Source organism: Pistacia vera, unplaced genomic scaffold (genome assembly GCF_008641045.1).
Source record: "Pistacia vera cultivar Batoury unplaced genomic scaffold, PisVer_v2 Contig552, whole genome shotgun sequence".
Classification (NCBI taxonomy): Eukaryota; Viridiplantae; Streptophyta; class Magnoliopsida; order Sapindales; family Anacardiaceae; genus Pistacia; species Pistacia vera.
In genome coordinates, this window is record NW_022196393.1 from 222,839 (window position 1) to 247,035 (window position 24,197).

At 35.3% G+C, this 24,197-nt stretch overlaps 2 protein-coding genes across 3 annotated transcripts; both read left to right on the forward strand.

Moving 5' to 3' along the window:
• Positions 1-247: 247 nt before the first annotated feature.
• On the forward strand, positions 248-6,282 carry LOC116108066 (tyrosine decarboxylase 1). Of its 2 annotated transcripts, XR_004124586.1 has the most exons (14): positions 248-535; positions 633-756; positions 1,030-1,102; positions 1,323-1,553; positions 2,275-2,438; positions 2,891-3,031; positions 3,464-3,523; positions 3,764-3,928; positions 4,295-4,351; positions 4,706-4,770; positions 5,009-5,132; positions 5,295-5,432; positions 5,524-5,712; positions 5,904-6,282. XR_004124586.1 is itself a non-coding variant. In XM_031394344.1 (13 exons), coding segments are annotated over exons 1-13 (1,473 nt in total). In that variant the 5' UTR covers positions 248-533; the 3' UTR covers positions 5,653-5,845. The 2 variants fall into 2 exon arrangements, 1 of the variants encoding a protein (XP_031250204.1); XM_031394344.1 differs by lacking the exon at positions 5,904-6,282 and having other exon boundaries at positions 5,524-5,845.
• A 9,295-nt stretch (positions 6,283-15,577) lies between these two features.
• LOC116108054 (ABC transporter C family member 5) lies at positions 15,578-23,807 on the forward strand. Its single transcript, XM_031394333.1, has 12 exons — positions 15,578-15,816; positions 16,112-18,337; positions 18,473-18,793; positions 18,869-18,955; positions 19,751-20,446; positions 20,531-20,695; positions 20,840-21,134; positions 21,448-21,662; positions 22,041-22,346; positions 22,708-22,771; positions 22,869-23,108; positions 23,234-23,807. Exons 2-12 carry the CDS (start codon positions 16,232-16,234, stop codon positions 23,344-23,346), a joined length of 4,608 nt encoding a protein of 1,535 aa, XP_031250193.1. The 5' UTR covers positions 15,578-15,816; positions 16,112-16,231; the 3' UTR covers positions 23,347-23,807.
• The last annotated feature ends 390 nt before the right edge of the window (positions 23,808-24,197 follow it).

The following is a 24,197-nucleotide window of genomic DNA, read 5'->3' on the forward strand; positions in this document are numbered from 1 at the left end:
CCACCGTTGGAGTTACTTCACTGGAAGGAGCGATGGTGAAATGACCCATGGGTTGGGTTGGTACCCGAATGACCCGTTTACAAGTTTGGGCTTTTAGTCGTAAAGGCCCATAAGATTAAATGGTCTAAGTAACAGATTAATTTTAAACGAGGAAATTATTTTCAATCAAAGGTATATTTATATAATTTTAATCAAAATTCTCAGATAATAGGATCATAATTTGATGGTAGGATGAATGTAAGTATCAACCACACATTTGGCAAATGCAAAAGCCTAACCCCAAAATATCCAAAATTTCAGGAGAAGCCGCAAACCATAATGTGCATGTGTTTAAGTCTCTGTTGGAGAGCATGTGTGCCTGATGTTTGTCCTTTAGATTTTGTCCACCAACGTTAAGTTCAAAACACCTTCCTGCTAAGCTCCTGCTTTTTTTATAAACAGTGAAGAGACTGCGAAAGAGAGATAGCAAAACATATCATTAAACATTGTTTTCTCCGTTAAACTCTCAACAGTCTTAACTCCTTTTCACCAAAATGTAAGTCACTACAAACTTTTATGATAACTTTTTACTTTTATCATGGATATCAGTTGAGGCTAACATGGTTTTCTGTCGTTGTGGTTGTTCTTTATAGGGAAAATGGTGGCTTGAAGCCAATGGATGCAGAGCAACTGAGGGAGAATGCTCACAGAATGGTGGATTTCATTGCAGATTACTACAAAACTATCGAGAATTTCCCAGTTCTCAGCCAAGTTCAGGTTACGAATTTCTCTCTCATCCTTATATTTATATGGTCTAGTTTCTTTTAAGTTTTTGAAGAGCTCCATTGATCATTACATCTACTCGTGTTTATGTATTATATTGTATGTGTGTGCACATGTGTAAATAAAATCAATAAGCTCTTGAATGTGTTTTCTGTATTTGATTGAAATGCATCAATTTGAATTCTTTTTTCATTTTTTTGGGTAACTCCGTTAGGTGATAAATATAGTTTTCTTCATTAGTTGCATTTCTGTGGTTATTCTTTGCAGCCTGGGTATCTACGTGAACTTGTGCCGGATTCTGCTCCAAATCATCCAGAGTCACTGCAAAACGTTCTTGATGGTGAAGTTACTCATTTGGATTCTCAAACATTTTTTAATTGCTCGGTGAATGTTAATTATTTGAGGAAGATAGTTTCTAGCTCAATTATGACAACTTCTTATGATTCTTTTATTATCTTCATCAAATTACTGTCTTACTTGGTTAAATTTTATGGTTTAAAATTCAGTTATTCTTTTATTTTTTCTGAAGTCTTACGGACAAAATATGTGCATGAGTGCAGATATTCAGGCAAAGATATTGCCAGGGGTAACTCATTGGCAAAGCCCAAATTACTTTGCATATTATCCTTCTAATAGCAGTGTTGCTGGATTTTTGGGAGAAATGCTTAGCGGTGCTCTAAACATTGTGGGTTTCAGTTGGATAACGTCTCCTGCTGCAACAGAGCTTGAGATGATTGTTCTAGACTGGCTTGGTAAAATGCTTAAGCTACCTGAGGACTTTCTTTCAACAGGTAACCATGTGTTGATTGTATTGGGCTTTCTTTTTCTTTTTTATCTTTTTTCTCCTTTTCTTTTTCTCTTGATTTATCAGTTTGACAGTTTGAAGATCTATTAATATTTTTGTTTCAAACTAACAGTTTATATTGAGAAGAAATCCACTAATTCTGCCAATGTGATTCTCGGGATCTGCAAATAGTCTGTGCATTTGAGGGGTCTATGGTTTTTACCAAGTTAAACGAGTTAAAGTCTTACGCCATTTAGTGGCTAAGTTGTTCAGGATGTTTTTGTTAAATGCTGGAACGTCTTGATGTATCTTAGGTCAATTTTTAAATAAATTCTCATTGATAAGAATATTTATTGACCTAAGTCAAAGAGGGCGGACACTGCAAAATGTGAGGTTTTATTAGGAGTGATGAATGTTTTTTTTTTTTTTTCGTGTCTACTAAATCTAAATGCAATAAAGGAAATCCATAATGAGTTAATTTTCCTTTTACTTTTTTTGCTTTGGCAAATGATACTCAGAATATCTAACCACCCCTGCCTGCTCCTATGGGGAGAAGGTTCTGAACTTTATCTTAAGATTGATAAGGTTAATTTAGGATGTTCCAAGTCATTGATTCTGAAAAAGTTGACTGGTTTTGAAAATTTAAACCTCAAAACTCAGCTTGTTTTGAAACTTAATAAATGTTAGTCAGTGAAGCAAGTCTTTGAAGCTAATGATTTATGTTACAGGACAAGGTGGTGGAGTTATACAAGGTACCGCAAGTGAAGCTGTTTTAGTTGTACTACTGGCTGCTCGTGATAAGGCTTTGAGGAGGGTTGGTAAAAATGCTCTTGAAAAGCTTGTGGTATATGCCTCTGATCAAACACATTCTGCTTTACAAAAAGCTTGCCAGGTATCTTATAAAAGAATTATTCTTTTCAAAACCAATCAAATGTTATCCTGAAATGATGTTTTCTGAACTGGGCGATTAACAAAATTCAGTTGATAGAATCTAGAATGTGTTAAACCAATTACTAAGTGTGGGTTCAGAAGGCAAGTTTTATTCTTTAGTGATTTGGCTTTGCCCTTTTTTTTTATTTAAGTCAAAGTAGAATTTGAACATATTATATATGGTGCCGACAGTATTTGTTTTTTTTTTTTTTTTTTTTTTTCTGGCAGTAGGCTAGAGCCTCTGATGACATTTGTTTTTGCCCTCCGTATCATATTTTATAACAATAAAACAATGAATTTATATTACGACTAAACAATCAAGTCCCAAAGAAATATGCACTGCTTGACCATGTATATTGCTTACTGATATCTAATGCCTGTATATTGCATTGTGATGTTGATGTTTTAATGCAGATTGGAGGAATTCATCCAGAGAATTGCAGGGTGCTTAAAACAGACTCTTCAACTAATTATTCCCTTTCTCCGGGTTTACTTGCTGAAGCTATTTCTCGTGACCTTGCTATCGGATTGATACCTTTCTTTTTATGTGCTACAGTAGGTGATAGTTTGTTTTCACCTCTTTGTTTTTTTAGTCTTATCTTTTCATTGGATATTTCACCTGAACTACTAATTGGTAGGAATACTATAAGATACTCAGAAATATTAATGTCCCAGTTTTGTTCCACAAGTTGTGAGTAGATTCACTGTTCATGCTCAACACAATGGGGTTAATTTATGTGAGAGGAGACAATGTTTAGTAAGAAGGATGCCTACCACAATGGAAACAGGATCTGGGTGTTCTGAATCATGCAACATTTTTTCTTTGAAATCGAGTGTGGATTTTGGACTATAATATATTTTGTCCTATTTTTGTAAATGATAAAAAGAATGTTGCCATGTTGATTAGTCATTTTGTGACTTAGTCTTTTACATGCTTGTGTAACATGGATTCATGATAAGAATTTCGATTAACATTTATACTTGCAGGTCGGCACTACATCGTCTACAGCTGTTGATCCTTTGCTTGAACTGGGAAAGATTGCCAAGGTGACATTTAGTTGAATTGCTTAGGGTATTATTATAATGAGTTTTTGCCAAGGTCTGAACCAAAATACAAGCTAAGTGCCAAGGATGATTATAACTGGATACTTTTTGTACAACTAGCATATGGAGAAAACTTGTCATGTGAAAGATTGAAAATTTTCATATTTTATTATATTTATTCAATTAATGCATCATTGAAGACTGAGACAATTAACAATTTCTGTATACACGGTTTCATTGCAGAGTAATGGAATGTGGTTTCATGTGGATGCTGCATATGCTGGAAGTGCATGTATATGTCCAGAATATCGACAATATATTGATGGTGTTGAAGAAGCTGACTCTTTCAACATGAATGCACACAAGTGGCTTCTAACAAACTTTGATTGTTCAGCACTTTGGATAAAGGTATTTGTTTACTTGTTTTGCATGTTGCCATCACAAAATGAAACATATACTTCATGCTTTTATGTGTCCTCCATGCTCTCTGTATATTTTCAGAGGATCTGTATGTTTGATTTTGAATAATTGTTATCATAGTTCAGTGGGAAAATATCCTTTATCTTGTTTTGTCACCTATCACACAAATAATAGACATGCATATAATATATAAACTCAGGCATGCGATGTAGTTCCTTAAAAGCTTTAAAAATTCATAGCTAATCTAGTTTTTTTTTTTTTTTTTTTGCTGCTGCTTCCTTTTAGTAGAATTCTACTTCTAAAATGTAAAACATTAATATATCTTTAATGTTGACATTGTTTTCATGGCAACAGGATAGAAATGCTTTGATTCAGTCCCTCTCTACAAATCCAGAGTTTCTGAAAAACAAAGTAAAGTTTCTTCCAACATGTTCTTCATTGAGTAATACTATACATACATCATTTTCATACAACATTATATGGCAAGATATGATTGACTAATTTTAACTTTAAATTAGTCAATCATATCTTACCACATAATGTTGTATGAGAAATGTTGTATGAGAATGATGTATGTGTAGTATTATTCTTCTTCATTTATACTTGTGCAATGTTTTGGTTGAAGGTTTAAGATGCAAACAACACCACATGCTGGTGTTGCCATGCCTAAAGGTGGCATATTTGTTGATAAAAAAGTGACCTTCCTTTTTTCTTTTTGTTGTATATTTAACTGCTAAAGTTCTTGTAATGTGGCTGATATTTTAGGCCTCTCAAGCAAACCTGGTTGTGGATTACAAAGATTGGCAAATTCCTCTTGGACGTCGATTTAGGTATGCCTTTGAACATTTTTTCTGAAAGAAGCTTATGATTTCCTTGATGTTGTTCTACATAGATAAATACTATTAATGTGTGCACATGTATCTGTTGTCTACAGTCACTTCAAATATAAACTCTCTCTTTGAAGTGCACATGTATTTTTGTCTTTTCCAACTGAAGAAATAAACTCCACGTGCTTTAAAATCATTTATAGAACATTATTACCTTCACTAATCCAGTGCTGGCTCTCAGATCATTGAAACTGTGGATGGTGTTACGACTTTATGGTTTGGAAAATCTACAGTGCTATATAAGAAATCATATCCAGCTGGCTAGACATTTCGAAGGGCTTGTTGCTCAAGACCCGAGATTTGAGGTAGTTGGTGCCTTTTTTTTTTTTTTTTCATATTTGGTTTCACTTCCTATTTTTTGCATCATCTTTTTTTTCATGTTCATATTTTTAAGTTCAACATTTATCACTCTTAAACTTTTGAATCATATATTATTATGGTTCATGGTTAATAATTGATATGGGCAGGTTGTTACCCCAAGAATTTTTGCATTAGTTTGTTTCCGCCTTCTGCCACCCCACAATGATGAAGATGGTGGCTATAAACTGAACCACGACCTACTAGATATTGTAAACTCAACCGGGAAAATCTTCATATCTCACACAGTATGCTTATTACTCTTTTTGTCCTCTCTTTGGTTTGTTCTATTTTTCTGCAAAATGAAACAAGCTCGTTGCTTACAACCATTTTATACAGGTTCTATCAGGTACATACATATTACGATTTGCGGTAGGGGCGCCATTGACTGAAGAGAGGCACGTGAATGCAGCCTGGAAAGTTTTGCAAGATGAAGCCTCTGCCTTGCTAGAGAAAGTCTCAGGATAACCAATGTTCAGCGGCTTTCTTTGATCCCCTTGATTTATGTCATTACCTCCTCGTAACATTATTTCCATAGAAAAATGCTATCCTTACAAAGACCTATACAAAGAGGGTTACAAAGTGACATCATCCAGAAGAAAAAACAAAGAAAAAACGGAAAAAGAGAAAGAGAGAGAGAGAGAAATCATGAAAATCAAGGGTGAGGATTATCTTTGTATATCTTTTTTGTATGTGTCTTTGTAAAACTAACATTGCTCATTTCCATATATAAATACCAAGATTTTATTTTTTTAGATAATAGAAAGGAAAATAAAATTTTGTTTTGGGCTCAGATAGATAAGTGATATGGATACAGCCCAGTTGATCTAGAGCGGGCCAAAGTGGAATCTATAACCATAACCATATGTTGGGCTGAACTAAGTTTGGGCCTTTTAACACTGGAGGGATTAGTTGGAGGTGTTGGGTCTGGGTGCTGCATTTAAAAATGGCTTCACCTGATGAGCTAAGCAGGCTGTGTATACAAATAAGCATCATTCTTGTTACTGGGTTTTATTCCATCCTCTCAATTTGCGAATCGTGATGCAAATTGCAAGAAAGAGACACTAAAATAAGAATAATACTATACATCTCAGATTTTTATATAAAATTTCGCATCTAAACAATGTCACATAATTTGGGATGTACTATTCTATTCTGGTAATAATACTCTGATTCCTTTTTGTTGCCTGATTTTTTATGCTTTTCCAAACTTTTGGTTGGAACAAGGGAAGGCACAAATCAAAATATGTGAAAGTGGTGATATATGCTGATATGCAATCATAATGGTCCAACATATCTGAAAATAAATGATGCATCCAGATAATTCTTTTCAAATCCTTCTGATCTGTACTTGCCACTGAAAATACAGGTCCTGCCTGCGAGCATTCAGGATTGTTTTTGGCATATTCATAAACCAGAGCTTTCTTAATAGCATATCCACATCCATTTATCTTTAAGAAAGGCTTCACTCTATCTACAATGGACCAAACGAAGTATCTACTTCTATTATTTCATAGGAATAGATACTTTTGGATGCTTTCATTGCCATGATGATAGAATCTATATGTACATGGAAGCATATGCCAAAAACCTGATATGTTTTTGCTATCATTCGTATTGCAGAAGTTTCGTGGGCTGAAAAGAAGCCAAGTGTAAACTATTCGATCCACCAAGAAATTCTGGCTGTATCATAAGATTTGTGATTGCATCTATTCTTTCTAGGCCTAAAAGTTCTCTTTTGCTCTGTTTTTTGTCAAGAAAAAAAGGAAAAAGTTTCGAGCCCAGGAATCAGAACAAGGTACTGAAACAAGTCAAATCTTTTGTCCTTGATTGATCACAAGCAATGTTACTTAAAAAAAATTGAACAGAGGAAGTCATCCATCAAAAGTTGATGGTTAATATTTGTCCACTTAATCAAAATGAGCAGTAAATGTGGGAAATGGGAATCATTTTTTCTTGACTCCTGAGTGATCAAAAATTTTAGTCAGCTCTTATTTTTAACTTCTAACTAATGGGTTGGATTGGAACCTTTTCTTGAATGTTTCAGAAAAGGGGAGAATTGGATTCAAATTCTTCATCGAGACTGGTAAAATCCACTAAATCTTCATGTCGTTTTCGTAAAGCATGAACAGGGGAAGGAGGGTGGTTAATATAGCAAGCCCTTTGCCCCTTGGAAACATGGTTTTTCGAGTGCAACATGTACAATTTTACACGAATCTAATTCTCCTTTTCGAGTGTTTGAGAAAAAACTTAAGCACTAATATAAATTGGTCCAAGGAGGATATATTACTCAAATTTCACAATGGCTTTATTCCAACTACTTGCAATTTTAAAAAAAGAAAAATCACATCGATTAATTACCCAATTAATTTCAAATTTACAGTGATTACTAAATTATCTTGATAAGGTTTTTCTGTCATGTTGCCCATGAGTGACAATTTGAATGTTGGATTCTCTGATAAGATATTTTCAAACCCCAACTACGACAAAATAAACGTTTCCTTTCTTTTTCTTTTTTTTTCTTTTTTTTTTAAAGTAAGAATAAGTGTGAACATTTATAAGGATAGAACTGAAACTGGCTGATCCAGTTATAGAAAATTGGAATTGGAAATTCTCGGGTCCAGTTTTGGTTCCTATAGTGCTGGAACGTGGAATCGAAACCGAGGTCCAAGTACTCAAGACTAAATTGTAATTTTTTTAAACTATTGGGGGTGTATTATAATTTTTTGGCAGCGTATTGTCAGTTGTCAAAAAATAAGGGGTAATTAAAGTTTACCTAGGTACTAGGAACTAAAACCTATGTTTTAAGTTCTGATTCCAGAATTTTAGGAACCGATCGATTCTAATTCTAGTTCTAAATCTTAAGAATTAACTAATTTTGATTTTATTTTCGATTTTGGTTCCTGTATCAGAAGCACATCACCCTTACGAATAACACAAAGCTCGTCCACCGATGTTGAGTGGACAGGACTGGAGAGTTGCAACTTAATTATCAGCTTTCTAGCAGTCAACTTGGTCATTATCATTCTCATGGTATTTGTCCATCAATGTCAGTTTCTTCACATGGCGGTGCCTGTATTTTCATCTTCATTTGATTTAACACAATTGTACGTGCAGGACAAATAAGTCCTTGTACAGGCCCAGCAAGAATCAGTCTCCAGGGCCCCTATTTTATACCATATGCCAAACTTTCTCTTCAATCTTTATTGGTTTGATATTTAGTTGGATGTTAAATACCAAAAAATCAATTCTCTAAATTAATTTTCCTTGCCACCAGTCTATATATGATTAGTTCTCGGATGTTTGCGTTATATGCATCTAACGTTAAAAATTCAAATTGGACCCTAGAGCTCATACGGTTCTGATGGAGTTGTCTGTGTGCTGCGTCCATCTCATCCACAATTCTCACTAGTCTGATCGATCAGACTGAGTTTTCTGATGACAAGATGCTAATTAATTCTGTGAATAGTATTTTAGGTGCATGCATGGCTGGAAGATGATGATAAGAATAAAGAAGTTTGCATGCAAATTAAAACACGTTCGTTTTTGCAGGGTTCATTTCCGGACACGTTACACTGTGACACATACCTCCAAATATGTTGAATTTCGGAGCAGGCATCAGGTGAAGCTAGCTGTTTAATAAACTATCAAGTTTTGCCTATAAAACTTTTAAATATAATCTATCTTCCCCAGCAGAAAATTAATTTATTAGGTTAAAAACATATATTGATCAGAACACTGGGTGTGTTAGAGTTTCACACAGACTAAACACATTTAAATCAACTGGTTTATAAGAGGAGATAATCCTCTTATTTAATAAGATCTTATTGAGTAAGGAGTCAAAACCACCTCAAATTCTATTAGTTTTTTCTTAAGAGTTAGAAGATAACTAGCGAGGTTTTACAATCCAACATATATGTTTAAGGATAATTATGAAGGCTTGTCATTCAGGGGCGGACCCAGGCCCTTTGAGGGTAGGCCCAGGCCTGCCCTCAACTTTTAAAAAAAATTTGAGAAGTTTTTTTAAAAGGTAAAAAAAAAGAAAAAAGTTACGTTTTGCCTTTTTTATATTCAAGTTTTTCTTTCCTAATTCCCAACTTCCCTTCCCTTTTACATGCGTATCTGGATTTGGAGTGATTGTAATCCATATTTTTGTAAACCTTTGTGTATTTTACTTTTATTAGAGTTGTGATTGAATTATAAATTTATGTAGAATATTTTTGGTGAATTTGTGGTTATTGTAAATGATAATCATATTTTTTCCTATGATTTTGTATTGAATTTCGATAGGATTTATGATACTTCTCATACAAATTCGGCCATAATTGCTACCTAATTCTATTAATTTGTTTTTGTAGGCCTAAACGATGATTTTGAGTATAGATGACAGTTTTGAGCTTAAATTATGTAACTTGAGCTTGGAAATTCAGAATGACCTGATTTTAGAAGCTTTGGAAAGCTAAGAAGCAGAGCTACAACTTTCATGTTGTGGGTGTTTCCTAATTCTGACTGGACAAGGGTGAAAACTTGGCTTGAAGTCGTGAACAGTACGTTGGAAACCGAAGTAAAACGTCTTTGAATGTGCTTCAGTATTTCTTCCATAACTTGAGCTGTAGACCTTGGATTGTTCTGATTCTTGAACGAGTATAAACATAATTTAAAGGGCTACAATTCATATGTTTAACACTTTTCCATATTAAGACTCTTTCATGCTCAAATGTGGCTCAAAAGATTCTCTCCACGGCAGGGAAAAAGCTTCGCTACGGCAAAACTGCGTCAGATGTGAAAAATAAAACGACGCGTTTTAGCTTGCTAGGACTTGATCCTTAAGTAAAAGAGGTATAAATTAGCACGAAAACGAAAGAAAAAGGGCCTTGGTTCTTCATTTGGAAGGCAACTTTTAGAAGGAGAAGATTATTGAAGATTTGGGCTTCAAATTAGAGAAGATTTCTCCATCTTTTGCTTGTTTTTCAATGATGAATCTTGATTCAGTTTGTTTTTGTTATTTTATTTTGTTTTTGAGTATGAACTGAGTTGTTTAGTTGATGTTTGATGTAACCTTGATACAATGATTCAAATTTATATGAATTGATTTACTTTGAGTTTTAATTTCATGATTGAGTGTTTATCTCTTTGCTTAATGANAACTTAATTATCAGCTTTCTAGCAGTCAACTTGGTCATTATCATTCTCATGGTATTTGTCCATCAATGTCAGTTTCTTCACATGGCGGTGCCTGTATTTTCATCTTCATTTGATTTAACACAATTGTACGTGCAGGACAAATAAGTCCTTGTACAGGCCCAGCAAGAATCAGTCTCCAGGGCCCCTATTTTATACCATATGCCAAACTTTCTCTTCAATCTTTATTGGTTTGATATTTAGTTGGATGTTAAATACCAAAAAATCAATTCTCTAAATTCATTTTCCTTGCCACCAGTCTATATATGATTAGTTCTCGGATGTTTGCGTTATATGCATCTAACGTTCAAAATTCAAATTGGACCCTAGAGCTCATACGGTTCTGATGGAGTTGTCTGTGTGCTGCGTCCATCTCATCCACAATTCTCACTGGTCTGATCGATCAGACTGAATTTTCTGATGACAAGATGCTAATTAATTCTGTGAATAGTACTTTAGGTGCATGCATGGCTGGAAGATGATCATAACATTAATAAAGACGTTTGCATGCAAATTAAAACACGTTCGTTTTTGCGGGGTTCATTTCCTGACACGTTACACTGTGACACATACCTCCAAATATGTTGAATTTCGGAGCAGGTATCAGGTGAAGAATGGTCGTTCCATGCGCTGGCTGTTTAATAAACTATCAGGTTTTGCCTATCAAACTTTTAAATATAATCTATCAACATTGTTCTGAATATGGTAGAGTTTCACATAGACTAAACACGTTTAAACCAACTGGTTTATAAGAAGAGATAATCCTTCAATTTAATAAGATCTTATTAAATGAGGAGTCAAACCCACTCCAAATTCTATCAACTTTTGTTTGAGAGTTAAATATTGAAGATAATTAGTGAGCTTCGACAATCCAACATATATGTTTAAGGAAAATTATGAAGGCCTGTCATTGGCTGGTGAGGCTATTTAAGGCAAGAGGTCCCTTAACCTTAAGCCTGAAGTCTCTTATCTTTCCTTAAAAACGTGCATCATAAGTCAGCTCCTTTGACTATTTGTATATATGCATGTCGTAAATGTCGGCAATTCTATTTCATAAAATTTGCCGACCGTTAAATTAGACAATGCTAAATCAGGTTGTCGTAAGTAAGTCAACTCGATCGTCCTTTAAAATAAATTGAATTAATTCAATCCTAGCTACCTCATCAGCTATGGTCCAAGTGCCTTTTGGTTTTTAAAATGAGCTGATTTTAGAATTCAAATCCTGCTTTGCTTTCAGTGAAAGGCAGGAGACAGCTGCCGACGAAAAGGGGTTTAATATTTTAGTGAACTAATAGTAAGAAACCATGAACCAAAGGCACTTTAATAAAATTCTAAACACATGGATTGGTGCTTCAATTCATCCAGGAATATCCCACATCCATCTTAATTTTATAATATGATTAATTAAAAGTCCAAAAAGCAAAAGTTGTGGGTTCTTTTTGGTTCAAGAAATTAACTGGATGCACTTAAATACGACTTTTATGATCATAATGTTTGTGTTTTGTTAGGTCACGAAAGTTTAAAAGCAAAAAAAAGGTTATATTCATATTATATGCTATGGGTTTTGCTTCATCAACAAGATTTCATAACTCACCAAACTTCATAATACTGTTTTCAATTTCATCCCTTCTGGTTCCATTTGATTAATACAATTAGAATAATTGTTATGTAGATTGTTTTCTTGTAAATATTTGTGATGTATTACATAATGATTCTGATTCCTTGTAAATAATATCTAAGAGTTTGATTCGAAATTCGTTTGAGATAGGCATCTTAATCCGATATATTTTTCCTTTGTAACAATTTTTATGAAGATCATATCATACGGGTATATCTTACAGGATATGGACATCTCTTTATTTCTCTTTTCCCTTGATAATATTCATATAGGATTGCTATGTCTATACAGATAATCAGAAAAATCATTATGTGCCATACTTCAATTATTGTTCTAAGCTATAAATAGTGAACTAATTTTTGTAGGATTAACCTCTTGGTTTATGGTTGGATGACAAAACTTTAACCATCTGGGTATGTTACGTAAAGATTTTGTATTCGAATCTTATAAAGTGGTCAGTTATCACATTTGTGACTTGTTTGACTTATTGGATTTGTAAGGTATTTAATAGATCGTGATCTGAATACTTTTTTATTATAAAACAAAAAAAAAAAATGATAGAATTTGGACTTTAAGGTAGTAATGTATATAGTAATTTGGTAAAGATTTTGATTAAAACCTTATTATATGATTATGATGAAGCAGCCGCCAATCCAGAATTTTTTTTTGTTAAAAAAAGTCATAACGTATACTAAACCGTGGCTTAAATTAAAATCTTAGTCAAAAGTTTGAACAAACATCGTGTTACTGGTAACTATTGACTAATGCTGGTCGCGAGTCACGTTTTATCTAAAATTGGCAGGGTCAAATCTAATTACAAATTTAACCCCCGAAATTCCCTTATTCCACATTTTGAAAAATGGAGGAAGTTTCTAGTAACGCCGAGCCGACATGTGACGTTAGGCTGAGGCTGAGGCTGAGGCTGAGACTGAGCGGGCAAGATTGGGCGGTCCAAACGGTGGGGCACGTTGGTCCAGCCTCACTGACCGACTGAGTGTGACTGCTGTCCTTTAACGCAAGGTAACAAAATTTGCGATACGTCATCAGCAGATTTTCGTATTACTTTAATTATTTTCTATCGGCTCTTGACAGATTTTATATGGGTTCATATAAATTTCATTAATTAATTATAAATATAAATTTTATTAATTAATTATAAATTGATCAATTACAAATTTTTAAGATAGAATTTTGTAAAAAAAAAAATTAATATATTATTATTATTTTTAATTAGTTGTTATAACTTATAAGTTTAATTATGTAAACGATTCGTCTTATTTTAATTTATACGACAACAATAAATTGATTAACACCCGAAGATAAAACTATGTACTAAGATGAATAAATACTTGTTCATCTTGGAAATTATTATCTTAATCTCATGCTCGTTTAGGCATTCAATTTCTAAACGTGTATTTATATTATTATTAATTAAAAGCTCTTATTTATTATGATTCTGTTATAAAGATTTTTCCACAAAGATTGAACGAGTATTCTAGCAATGGCAATGACCTTGACAGAGTTATTAGATAGTGTTTTTTAAAGCAAATAGTTCAGCGAATTAAAGGAAGACACGTTGGTATTGTTTAATTAACTCTTTGGGAAGTAATCTTCTCTATTAGGAATTATTGCTTTTGATGAAGGCCAAATCAATAATGGCTTCCAACACAATCCTGGCTGTACCAAATTTAATTGCGATCCAATGATCACTAATTAAATATATTTTATTTCCATATCGAACAAGTTGATCATCAATCAACTACAAGACAATTACAACCTAAACAAATTATTCTAATGTCATCTCAAATTTGTACAAGAAATGATAAACAATAATAACAATGAATATAATCCAACTTACTTGAAACAAATGTTTTAATAACTAGTCCGATTAGGTGATCGGGTCTTAGGTTGATCGGTTTAACCAGTCTGACCAGCAGGTCAGACTGGTGATGTCATCATGCTAACGTCAACATGATATCATCATACCGACATCAACATGAATTTTTTTTAAATTACTATTGCAACGCATGTTAGCATGGTTACTGTTTTAGGCGCACATTAGCACGTATTGCCTCTGGCCTCCCCCCCCCCCCCCCCCCCCCCCCCAAAAAAAAAAAAAATTCTGGCTGTTTTCTCACCTAAAATCACCCTCGTCACCACGACTGGAAACTCCGCCATCTCCTATTCAAAACCATACATTTTATCCCCTCTCATCACTTGTTGATCGTCGGTCATGACAACCGTATCAAATGACTGTCCTTTGGTGGTTTTTGGCCGTTTTGAGTGACGACAACCCCAATCACCACCACCCTTAGACTTACCGGCTACTCCTTACAAAACCCCCAAAGTTTCGAAGTCATTTCACTCACCAATCACCAACAATCATAAGCTAGGGTTTTGCCATTTCTTGGCCAAATTCCGACGATTCCGACACCACCTCCTGATTCACAGTGATCCACCTTTGAAACCCCTCCTAATCTAGATTCTTGTTTGCCCACCAAACATCGGTCGAGAGCCACATCTTGAGTTAACCTGGTTTTGGCAGAAAATCAATTGGATCGGTGGTTCTCTGTAGTAATGTCGATCCAATCGCAGGTGAAACCGAGTTAACTCTTATTTCTGGTTTTTTACCTTGACCTACTCGGCTTAACTACCAATTCCCAGTTAAATCGGTCGGGTTTTAAAACACAACTTGAAACTCCAAATCTCTAAAAAAATAAAAAAATAAAAAAAAATAAAAATGATGATTGGGATTGTGCTCAAAGTTAGTGTTGCCATTTATGCAGCCAACACTTACTGAATGGCAACACTAACTATAATGATGTTAAAAAAGAAAAATATAAAGGTCCCCAACATAGTACATGTTAGAGAGATGGAGAAACAATCATCCCCACCTCAAACCACCCAGCCCGCCACCGCAGTTTCAGGTCATAATTTTCATCTTTTCACATAAACATCCAAAGAAAGTGTGATAAGTGGGGTAGCTGATATGATATTCAAAGTAAAAACAAAATGCTAAATGACTTGGATTGCCCTTGGCCTTGGCATGCTTAACCCCTTACCACCAAACTCTCCCTTATGTCATCACCTTAAAAGCTTGCCATCATGGCTCATGCTATTGCCAATCGCATCACTCTCCATCTCCATTACCAACATCCGTTCAAACTTTATTATATGATAACCATCAAGTTTTGGGTACATAATATTTTACTTTTTAACCCAAAGACAAAAAATCCTCTCTGAAACACATTCTGAGATCCCAATCATGATCTCATCGATTAAATCATGAGAATAATATTCCATCCTCTTTATTCACAACTCGCAAATTCTCTCAAATATCTCTATATAAACAATAGAGATAACATATAAAATAAATAGAAACTAAACATTTGCTAGAGCGGTAGATGTATTTTGGCAAACCGAGTAACCGACCAGTCAAGCCATAAAACACATCCTATTGTTTTGCTTTGAGTCTCGTACTCTAACACGGCAAGTGCTACAACGAAGTAGCGAAAATTAAAAAAGAAAAAAGAAAAAAAAAAAAATTACAATACAAAGAGTAGAAGAGAGAGAGACAGTGTGGTGTTGTGTGTTTTTGTTCCCTCTTAGCTTTTCTCTCTCTCTCTCTCTCTCTCTCGTTTCATTTCTACGTGTTATAATAGTTGTTTGGGAGACGAGAAAGCTAGATTCGGGGGGGCTTATGGTTATGGTTATGCTCTGTTATATATGTTGAATTGAAGAAACAGAGAGCTATATAGTTTTTATCAATCACAGGGTGGGTTTGTTTGTGCCTCGACAATCGACACCAAAACAATTTTCAAGAAAAAACCCAGGTCAGTTTTTGTATTTTCTACAATGGGTTTGGTTTAGTTTTTGTTGATATTTAGCACTTGCCTTCTCTCTCTATTTGTCCCCAAGCGATGGAGAGTGTGAGAGAGAGAAGTGCAATACGGAAAGAAAATAAAATGATTCTCTTTTTTCTTTCTTTCATTTTTAGAATTTCCGCTGGATTTGTTTGTCTTCGTTTTTTGTGTTGTTGATAATAATCTGTTTACTTTTTTGTTGTTATATGCAATGTGTCAATAGAACTTACATGTTGTTGGTTTTGTTTTGCCTCTCATTGAACAGATGGTGAGATGCCCTTCATATGTAGACGATTTGATCTCTTCTTTAGCTTAACTCGACACCGACTGAATTATCTTTTCAATCTCAAAAATCTTTTTCTTCAACAACTCAGCTTATTCAATAATGGGTATCACTATTTTGTTGAATATAATCTCAGCTTCTTATTCAACAAGGCAATCGCATTATGCCCTTTTGAAGGCTATTGAAGGCTTGCAAATTTTGGAAATATCCTCAATTTGCATCAACTTGATACTTTTTCTCGTGTTTCTCTTCATAATATCCGCTAGGCAAATTTTTGTATGCGTGGGTAGAATTAGGATTCTTAAAGATGATTCTGTTGCCAGTTCAAGCCCACTTAGGCGAAGCAGTGTTGATGGAGAAATTAGAGATGTCAAGATTAGTACCTGGTTCAAAATGGCGTTGTTTTGTTGTTTCTATGTGTTGTTTCTGCAAGTCTTAGTTTTGGGGTTTGATGGGTTTGGTTTGATAAGAAAGGCTGTTGATGGCAAGGTAGTGAACTGGTCTGCTCTTTGCTTGCCTGCTGCTCAAGGCTTAGCTTGGTTCGTGTTGAGTTTTTCAGCTCTTCATTGTAAATTTAAGGTGGCTGAGAAATTCCCATTTTTGTTGAGGGTATGGTGGGTTGTGTCATTTCTCCTCTGCTTGTGTACTCTGTATGTTGACGGCAGAGGACTGTTAGTAGAAGGTGCGAGATACTTATGTTCTCATGCTGTGGCAAACTTTGCAGCAACCCCCGCTCTTACATTCCTATGTTTTGTTGCCATTAGGGGTGTTACTGGTATACAAGTGTGTAGAAACTCTGAACTTCAGGAACCACTGCTTCTTGAAGAAGAAACAGGATGTCTTAAGGTCACTCCTTATGGGGATGCTGGCCTCTTTAGCTTGGCCACACTTTCTTGGTTGAATCCACTTCTCTCGATTGGTGCAAAGAGACCACTTGAGCTTAAGGATATTCCCCTTCTTGCACCAAAAAATCGAGCCAAGACTAATTATAAGATTTTGAATTCAAATTGGGAGAAAGTGAAGGCTGAGAATCCTTCCAAGCAGCCCTCTTTAGCTTGGGCAATTCTGAAGTCATTCTGGAAGGAAGCAGCTTGGAATGCTATCTTTGCTGGGTTGAACACCGTTGTCTCCTATGTTGGTCCATTCATGCTTAGCTACTTTGTTGATTATTTAGGGGGAAAGGAAACTTTCCCTCATGAGGGTTATGTTCTTGCTGGGATATTCTTTGCTGCCAAGCTGGTTGAGACCTTAACAACCCGGCAGTGGTATCTTGGAGTAGACATTTTGGGTATGCATGTGAGATCAGCTCTTACAGCAATGGTGTACCGAAAGGGACTCAAGCTCTCAAGCTTGGCTAAGCAAAGTCACACCAGTGGAGAGATTGTTAATTACATGGCCGTTGATGTCCAGAGAATAGGGGATTATTCTTGGTATCTCCATGACATATGGATGCTTCCTCTGCAAATAATTCTTGCTCTAGCAATCTTGTATAAAAATGTTGGAATTGCTTCTGTTGCAACATTGATTGCCACCATCATCTCCATTGTTGTTACTGTCCCTCTAGCAAAGGTCCAAGAAGAATTTCAAGACAATTTAATGGCTGCCAAGGATGAAAGGATGAGGAAAACTTCGGAGTGCCTTAGGAATATGAGAATTCTCAAGTTGCAGGCTTGGGAGGAGAGGTATCGAAAGACATTGGAGGAGATGCGGGATGTAGAGTTCAAGTGGCTCCGGAAAGCTCTTTATTCTCAAGCTTTTATTACATTCATTTTCTGGAGCTCCCCCATATTTGTTGCTGCTGTAACTTTTGGTACTTCTATATTGTTGGGAGCTCAACTCACAGCAGGAAGTGTTCTTTCTGCTCTGGCAACTTTCAGAATCCTCCAAGAACCACTCAGGAATTTTCCTGACTTGGTATCAATGATGGCCCAGACAAAGGTTTCTCTTGACCGAATTTCTGGATTCCTGCAGGAAGAGGACTTGCAGGAAGATGCAACCATTGTTCTGCCACGAGGAATGACGAACATTGCCATAGAGATTGAAAATGGCGAGTTTTGTTGGGACCAATGTTCTTCAAGGTCAACATTGTCTGGAATATCAATGAAAGTGGAGAGAGGGATGCGTGTGGCTGTTTGTGGCATGGTTGGTTCTGGTAAATCGAGCTTGCTCTCTTGCATACTTGGGGAGATACCAAAGATCTCTGGTGAAGTAAGTCATTCTGGAACTTCCATCCTATTGTCGATATTAAATTTTCTTCTTTAATTTTACCCTTGTTTGCTATATATATTTTTCTGTTATTGTTAAGAGCTGGCAAGTTATTTGTCTCTGTTCAATACTTTTCAGGTAAAAGTATGTGGTACTGCTGCTTATGTTTCTCAATCAGCATGGATACAGTCTGGAAATATCGAAGAAAATATTCTTTTTGGCAGTCCAATGGATAAAGTAAAGTACAAAAAAGTTATCCATGCTTGTTCACTGAAAAAGGATTTTGAACTTTTCTCACATGGAGATCAGACTATTATTGGGGATAGAGGTATAAATCTGAGTGGTGGCCAGAAGCAACGAGTGCAGCTTGCACGGGCACTTTATCAAGATGCAGATGTTTATTTACTTGATGATCCCTTCAGTGCTGTTGATGCTCACACTGGGTCAGAATTGTTCAAGGTTAGACTTCCTCAATGTATTAAATGATGCAATTTAGTGAAGGGAATTTGGCTAACATTTGTTGTGGAAATGCAGGAATATATATTGACAGCATTAGCAAGTAAGACTGTGATATTTGTGACCCATCAAGTTGAATTTCTGCCTACTGCTGATTTGATACTGGTATGAAAATGTGGAATTCAGGCTTTATTTCATGCTTTAGAATAGTAAAGTTGTTAGAATTTGTAAAAGGCTTCTTGTTAGTATCAGCTTATATTTTTTACTTTTAATGGGAAGTATTTATTGCTTGTGTTACCATTCTTCAATGTTCTTTGTCATATTTTTCTTTGTAATGTTAGCAGGCCATGTTTTCAGAGGTTATAAGGTGGAGCAAATTCTAGACCAGGATGGTATTATAAACAAAACAGTTTCTAATAAATGTGGGCTTTATTAAACCATGCCGAAAGAAAATTACTGTAGCTCCTAAACTAATTAACCGCGAAAATCAACAGTAAAAAAAAAGACACATAATTACCAGTTTAGTTCTGCGATAATCTTACCTTATCTTCAGCATCTGAAATTGGTAAGTGAAATATCCTTAAACAAAAAGGAAAAAGGAAAAAAAGTATTGAGAGAGATTTTATTTTTACAAGGTTGCTAGTGAAGTGGCTGAATATTATGTTGACAGGATTTTTGTTTTTAAAATTTTAATTAATTTACTATTATCATTATCATTTTTTTTCCTTTAAAATTTTCATCAGGTGCATTATGGTTGTATAAGTAATTTGTGGAACTATTCGCATCTGGTCATTTCTTCTAGGTGCTTCATGCAATCTAAGACCTGTCCTCATGATTTTGGTGGGCTCTTATGAAATCCTACATCTTTGTCTTAAATAAGTGCATTGCTGATTGCACTGAGAATTTGATTTTTTGATTTTGGTAAATTAAAACTACAATTTTCATCTCTCATCTCTGCAGGTTCTTAAGGAAGGCCAGATCATACAGGCAGGAAAATATGACGATCTTTTACAAGCAGGGACAGATTTTAATACTTTGGTCTCAGCTCACCAAGAAGCAATTGAAGCCATGGATATTCCAAATCACTCATCAGAAGATTCAGATGAAAATGGGAATCTGGATGGGTGTTCTATACCTAGTAAAAAATGTGATACAGCTGAGAATGATATTGACAGTTTGGCAAAGGAAGTGCAAGATGGTGCATCAGCGTCAGAGCAGAAAGCAATAAAAGAAAAAAAGAAAGCCAAACGCTCAAGGAAAAAGCAGCTTGTTCAGGAAGAGGAAAGGGTAAGAGGAAGGGTTAGCATGAAGGTTTACTTGTCATATATGGTTGCAGCTTATAGAGGCTTATTGATCCCACCGATAATCCTTGCACAAGGATTGTTCCAATTCCTTCAAATAGCTAGTAGCTGGTGGATGGCTTGGGCAAATCCCCAAACCGAAGGAGATCAAACTAAAGTTAATCCTATGGTCCTTCTGGTTGTTTATATTGCCCTTGCTTTTGGAAGCTCCTGGTTTATATTTGTCAGGGCTGTTCTGGTAGCTACATTTGGTTTAGAAGCTGCACAGAAATTGTTTTCAAAGATGCTTAGAAGTGTGTTCCGAGCTCCTATGTCATTCTTTGACTCTACTCCAGCAGGAAGGATATTGAATCGTGTAAGTTTTTTTCTTTTTGCTTTATGGTATGACTATTTTATTCTCTCTCACCATATGATGTCGTAATCATTTGTAACCTTATAGGTGTCTATTGATCAAAGTGTCGTGGATCTTGATATTCCTTTTAGACTTGGTGGGTTTGCTTCAACAACTATACAGCTTCTTGGCATTGTTGGTGTAATGACAAAGGTTACTTGGCAAGTATTGTTGCTTGTCATTCCAATGGCTGTTGCATGCTTGTGGATGCAGGTGACTGATTATATTTCTCTCTGAGTTTGTGGTGTCATTCTTGGTTCTCCTTCTGTGGACTTCTGTTTTTGCCTTTTTATTTTACTTATTTACTCATCAGAAATAGAAGAAAAAGACATTAAATATCATTGTATTTGAATGCAGAAATACTACATGGCTTCATCAAGGGAGCTGGTCCGTATCGTTAGCATCCAGAAATCTCCAATTATCCACCTTTTTGGTGAATCCATTGCTGGAGCTGCTACAATAAGAGGTTTTGGGCAAGAAAAAAGGTTCATGAAGAGAAACCTTTATCTTCTTGATTGTTTTGCTCGTCCATTCTTCTGCAGTATAGCAGCTATCGAATGGCTTTGCTTACGTATGGAATTGCTTTCAACCTTTGTGTTTGCCTTTTGCATGGTTTTACTTGTGAGTTTTCCACATGGAGCTATTGATCCAAGTAAGTAATCATATCCTTGATTATTGAATCATCTGCTTAGTCATCATATGTCGTTTGGTATGGGTAACTTGTAATCTTGGAATGACTATTTGAAAGATAATGTGTGCATGTGGATGAAAAAACGCTAAGTTAGATAGCTCATGGTTTTGTATTCTGCCATTTGGTTTCTTCTGGCATGGCTGTTTATATACTGTATTGCTCCGGTTGCCCTCCAGGTTTTCTTTTTAATGGATTTTAAATAACCATAATAATGGAGATGTAAGTTTGTCAATTGTGATAGTATGCAGCTAAGCCCACTACTTCTTTTATACAGGCATGGCAGGCCTTGCAGTGACATATGGCCTTAATTTAAATGCACGTCTATCACGGTGGATACTTAGCTTTTGCAAGCTTGAAAACAAAATTATTTCCATAGAGAGGATTTATCAATACAGCCAAATCCCAGGTGAAGCTCCATCATTTGTTGAGGACTCTCGACCTCCATCCTCATGGCCAGAAAATGGAACAATTCAACTGATCGATTTAAAGGTTTGCAGATCTACCTCACTAAAGGCACTTTTCTTTCTGTTTTGATGATAAAGTGTAATCTTTTGGCATTGGAAATTTGTTCTTACATGATCCAATCAATTTGTTAGATAAATTTTGATAATTTTGATTGCAATGTATGACTGCTTTGGTTTTCTTGATTAATCTGAAAGGGAAGTGGATAGCTAAGGATCTAACAGTGATATGTAAACTCTGACAATTGGTAGAAAGGAATATGAAAGGGGTACAAAAAAAAGAGATGAAAAGAAGTTTTTTTTTTTTTTTTTGTATTCTTAATGATTGTGTTTTTTTTTTTTTTTTTGTATTCTTAATGATTGTGTTGGTTCACAAATTGCTGACATTCCCATTTCTATTTTGAAGGTTCGTTATGCTGAGAATCTTCCTGTGGTGCTTCATGGAGTAACCTGTGCATTTCCTGGTGGAAAGAAGATTGGCATTGTTGGCCGTACTGGGAGTGGAAAATCTACTTTGATTCAGGCATTATTTAGATTGATTGAACCAGCCGGTGGGAAGATCATTATAGACAACATCGATATCTCAACAATTGGCCTTCATGATCTCCGAAGCCGTCTTGGTATCATACCGCAGGATCCTACTTTATTTGAAGGGACCATCAGATGCAATCTTGATCCCCTTGGAGAGCATTCAGACTGTGAAGTTTGGGAGGTATATATCACACATCCTATGTGTATTTTGTATTCTTATGGTTGATGAGGCATAAATGCTGTGTTTGTATAAAATCAGAGGTAGGTGTTTTGAATAAAAGTTCTTGAATTATAATTAAGTTCTTAATGTTTCTTCAATCTCTAAAATAACTAATTTGTTTTACTTTGATACCCTAAATTATGTATATTGTATATGAAATCTTGTCCTCAATTTTTTTATTAGGTTCCTTTTCATCTTCTTTGCCTATTTATTCTCAAATGACAGATTTTTATTCTATCAAAGTAGTCATTGGCTTTCAAATAAGTTTATTTCCAAAGCATAATGTTCTGCCCCAATTAAGTTTTGGTCTTTGATGGGACAGGCTCTTGATAAGTCTCAGCTTGGAGAGATAGTTCGTGCAAAAGACCAAAAGCTTGATACGCCGGGTAGGTTTACAGCCATCCAATATTGCTCATTATTGATACATCATTTTTGTTTAGAGACTGATAATTCATCGGTTGCATTTCAAATTAAAATTTGCAGTGCTGGAAAATGGAGATAACTGGAGTGTGGGACAGCGTCAACTTGTTTCTCTTGGTAGGGCTTTACTTAAGCAAGCAAGAATACTAGTGCTTGATGAAGCAACAGCATCAGTTGATACAGCAACAGATAATCTCATCCAGAAGATTATCCGGACAGAGTTTAAGGACTGCACAGTATGCACCATTGCTCATCGTATCCCAACTGTTATTGACAGTGATCTGGTTTTGGTACTAAGTGATGGTACGTACATTATATTTGTATCTCATTAAGTCAAAATTTTCTATCAGTTTGACACTAGTTTAGTGCTGACAGACCCATGCATGTATGCAGTTCCCGGTAATCATGGTTTTTGCTAATTTGTTCAGGTCGAGTTGCAGAGTTTGATACTCCAGTACGACTTTTAGAGGATAAATCATCCATGTTTCTAAAGTTGGTAACGGAATACTCCTCAAGGTCAAGTGGCATTCCAGATTTTTAAATTCGAGGGCATGCCTCAGAAACCTTGAAGTCAGTGGCAGCAAGAGCAAGAGGGAGTACCTAGAATGAACTGCTACTACTATTTGCTTTAGACTCACTCGAAAACAAAACCGGAGGACAATGGCGGATGTGATGCTATTGAACCAGAGTACCATCGGAGGAAAATCGTCTCTTGTAGTTCAAGTTGATTATGCGTTAATTCATTCCCTCAAAGCATAATTGAGGAATTCATACACGAAGAAAATAAGTCTGGTGGGGTAGAGATTGAGAATAATGACATGGAAGAAGAACGGCTGGTGATACTTGTTGATCAGATCAATCTTGAATAAGTAAAGTAGGTTTTAGAATGAAGAAGGGTTCCTATGTTGTTAGCAAATTTGCAGAGATGAACTAGTGAATGTCAATTCCACTGTTTCTAGTGGCAAAATTCAGTTTAAGCCTACGAGGCCATAAATTTTGTTAATGTTAAGCTTTCATTGCTTTTCCTTTGATGAATGCAAAATATCATACAAGCAATTCCTGTGCTTCTAAAATGGTGTTCAAAATATTAATGTAAAACCTGCTTCAACTTCACATAATTCTTTAGGTTTTTCAACTTCAAGCACTGCTCATTCTACTTCCTCACAGTATGTATTGATTCTTTTATAAAGAATTATGAAGAGTAACATTAAATTTTAATTTTAAAATGGAAATATTTTTGTCTATTTAGTTTCAAATGATACTAAAATATAAAGAGACAATCCAAAAATTACCATCTACTTTAATACTTTTAATATTTAAACACTTGTTTTACAATATTTAAAATTATTTTCAGAGTTAAAGATTTATAAAAAACCATGTTTTTATAAGAAT

Bases quoted from the DNA above. Each gene is read 5' to 3' on its own strand.
- LOC116108066 (XM_031394344.1), top strand. The intron at 3,524-3,763 runs GTGACATTTAGT...GTTTCATTGCAG, and splicing joins AACTGGGAAAGATTGCCAAG to AGTAATGGAATGTGGTTTCA. The intron at 5,133-5,294 runs GTAGTTGGTGCC...TGATATGGGCAG, and splicing joins CTCAAGACCCGAGATTTGAG to GTTGTTACCCCAAGAATTTT.
- LOC116108054 (XM_031394333.1), top strand. From the start codon at position 16,232: ATGGGTATCACTATTTTGTTGAATATAATCTCAGCTTCTTATTCAACA. The intron at 18,794-18,868 runs GTTAGACTTCCT...GTGGAAATGCAG, and splicing joins CTGGGTCAGAATTGTTCAAG to GAATATATATTGACAGCATT. The intron at 23,109-23,233 runs GTACGTACATTA...TAATTTGTTCAG, and splicing joins GGTTTTGGTACTAAGTGATG to GTCGAGTTGCAGAGTTTGAT.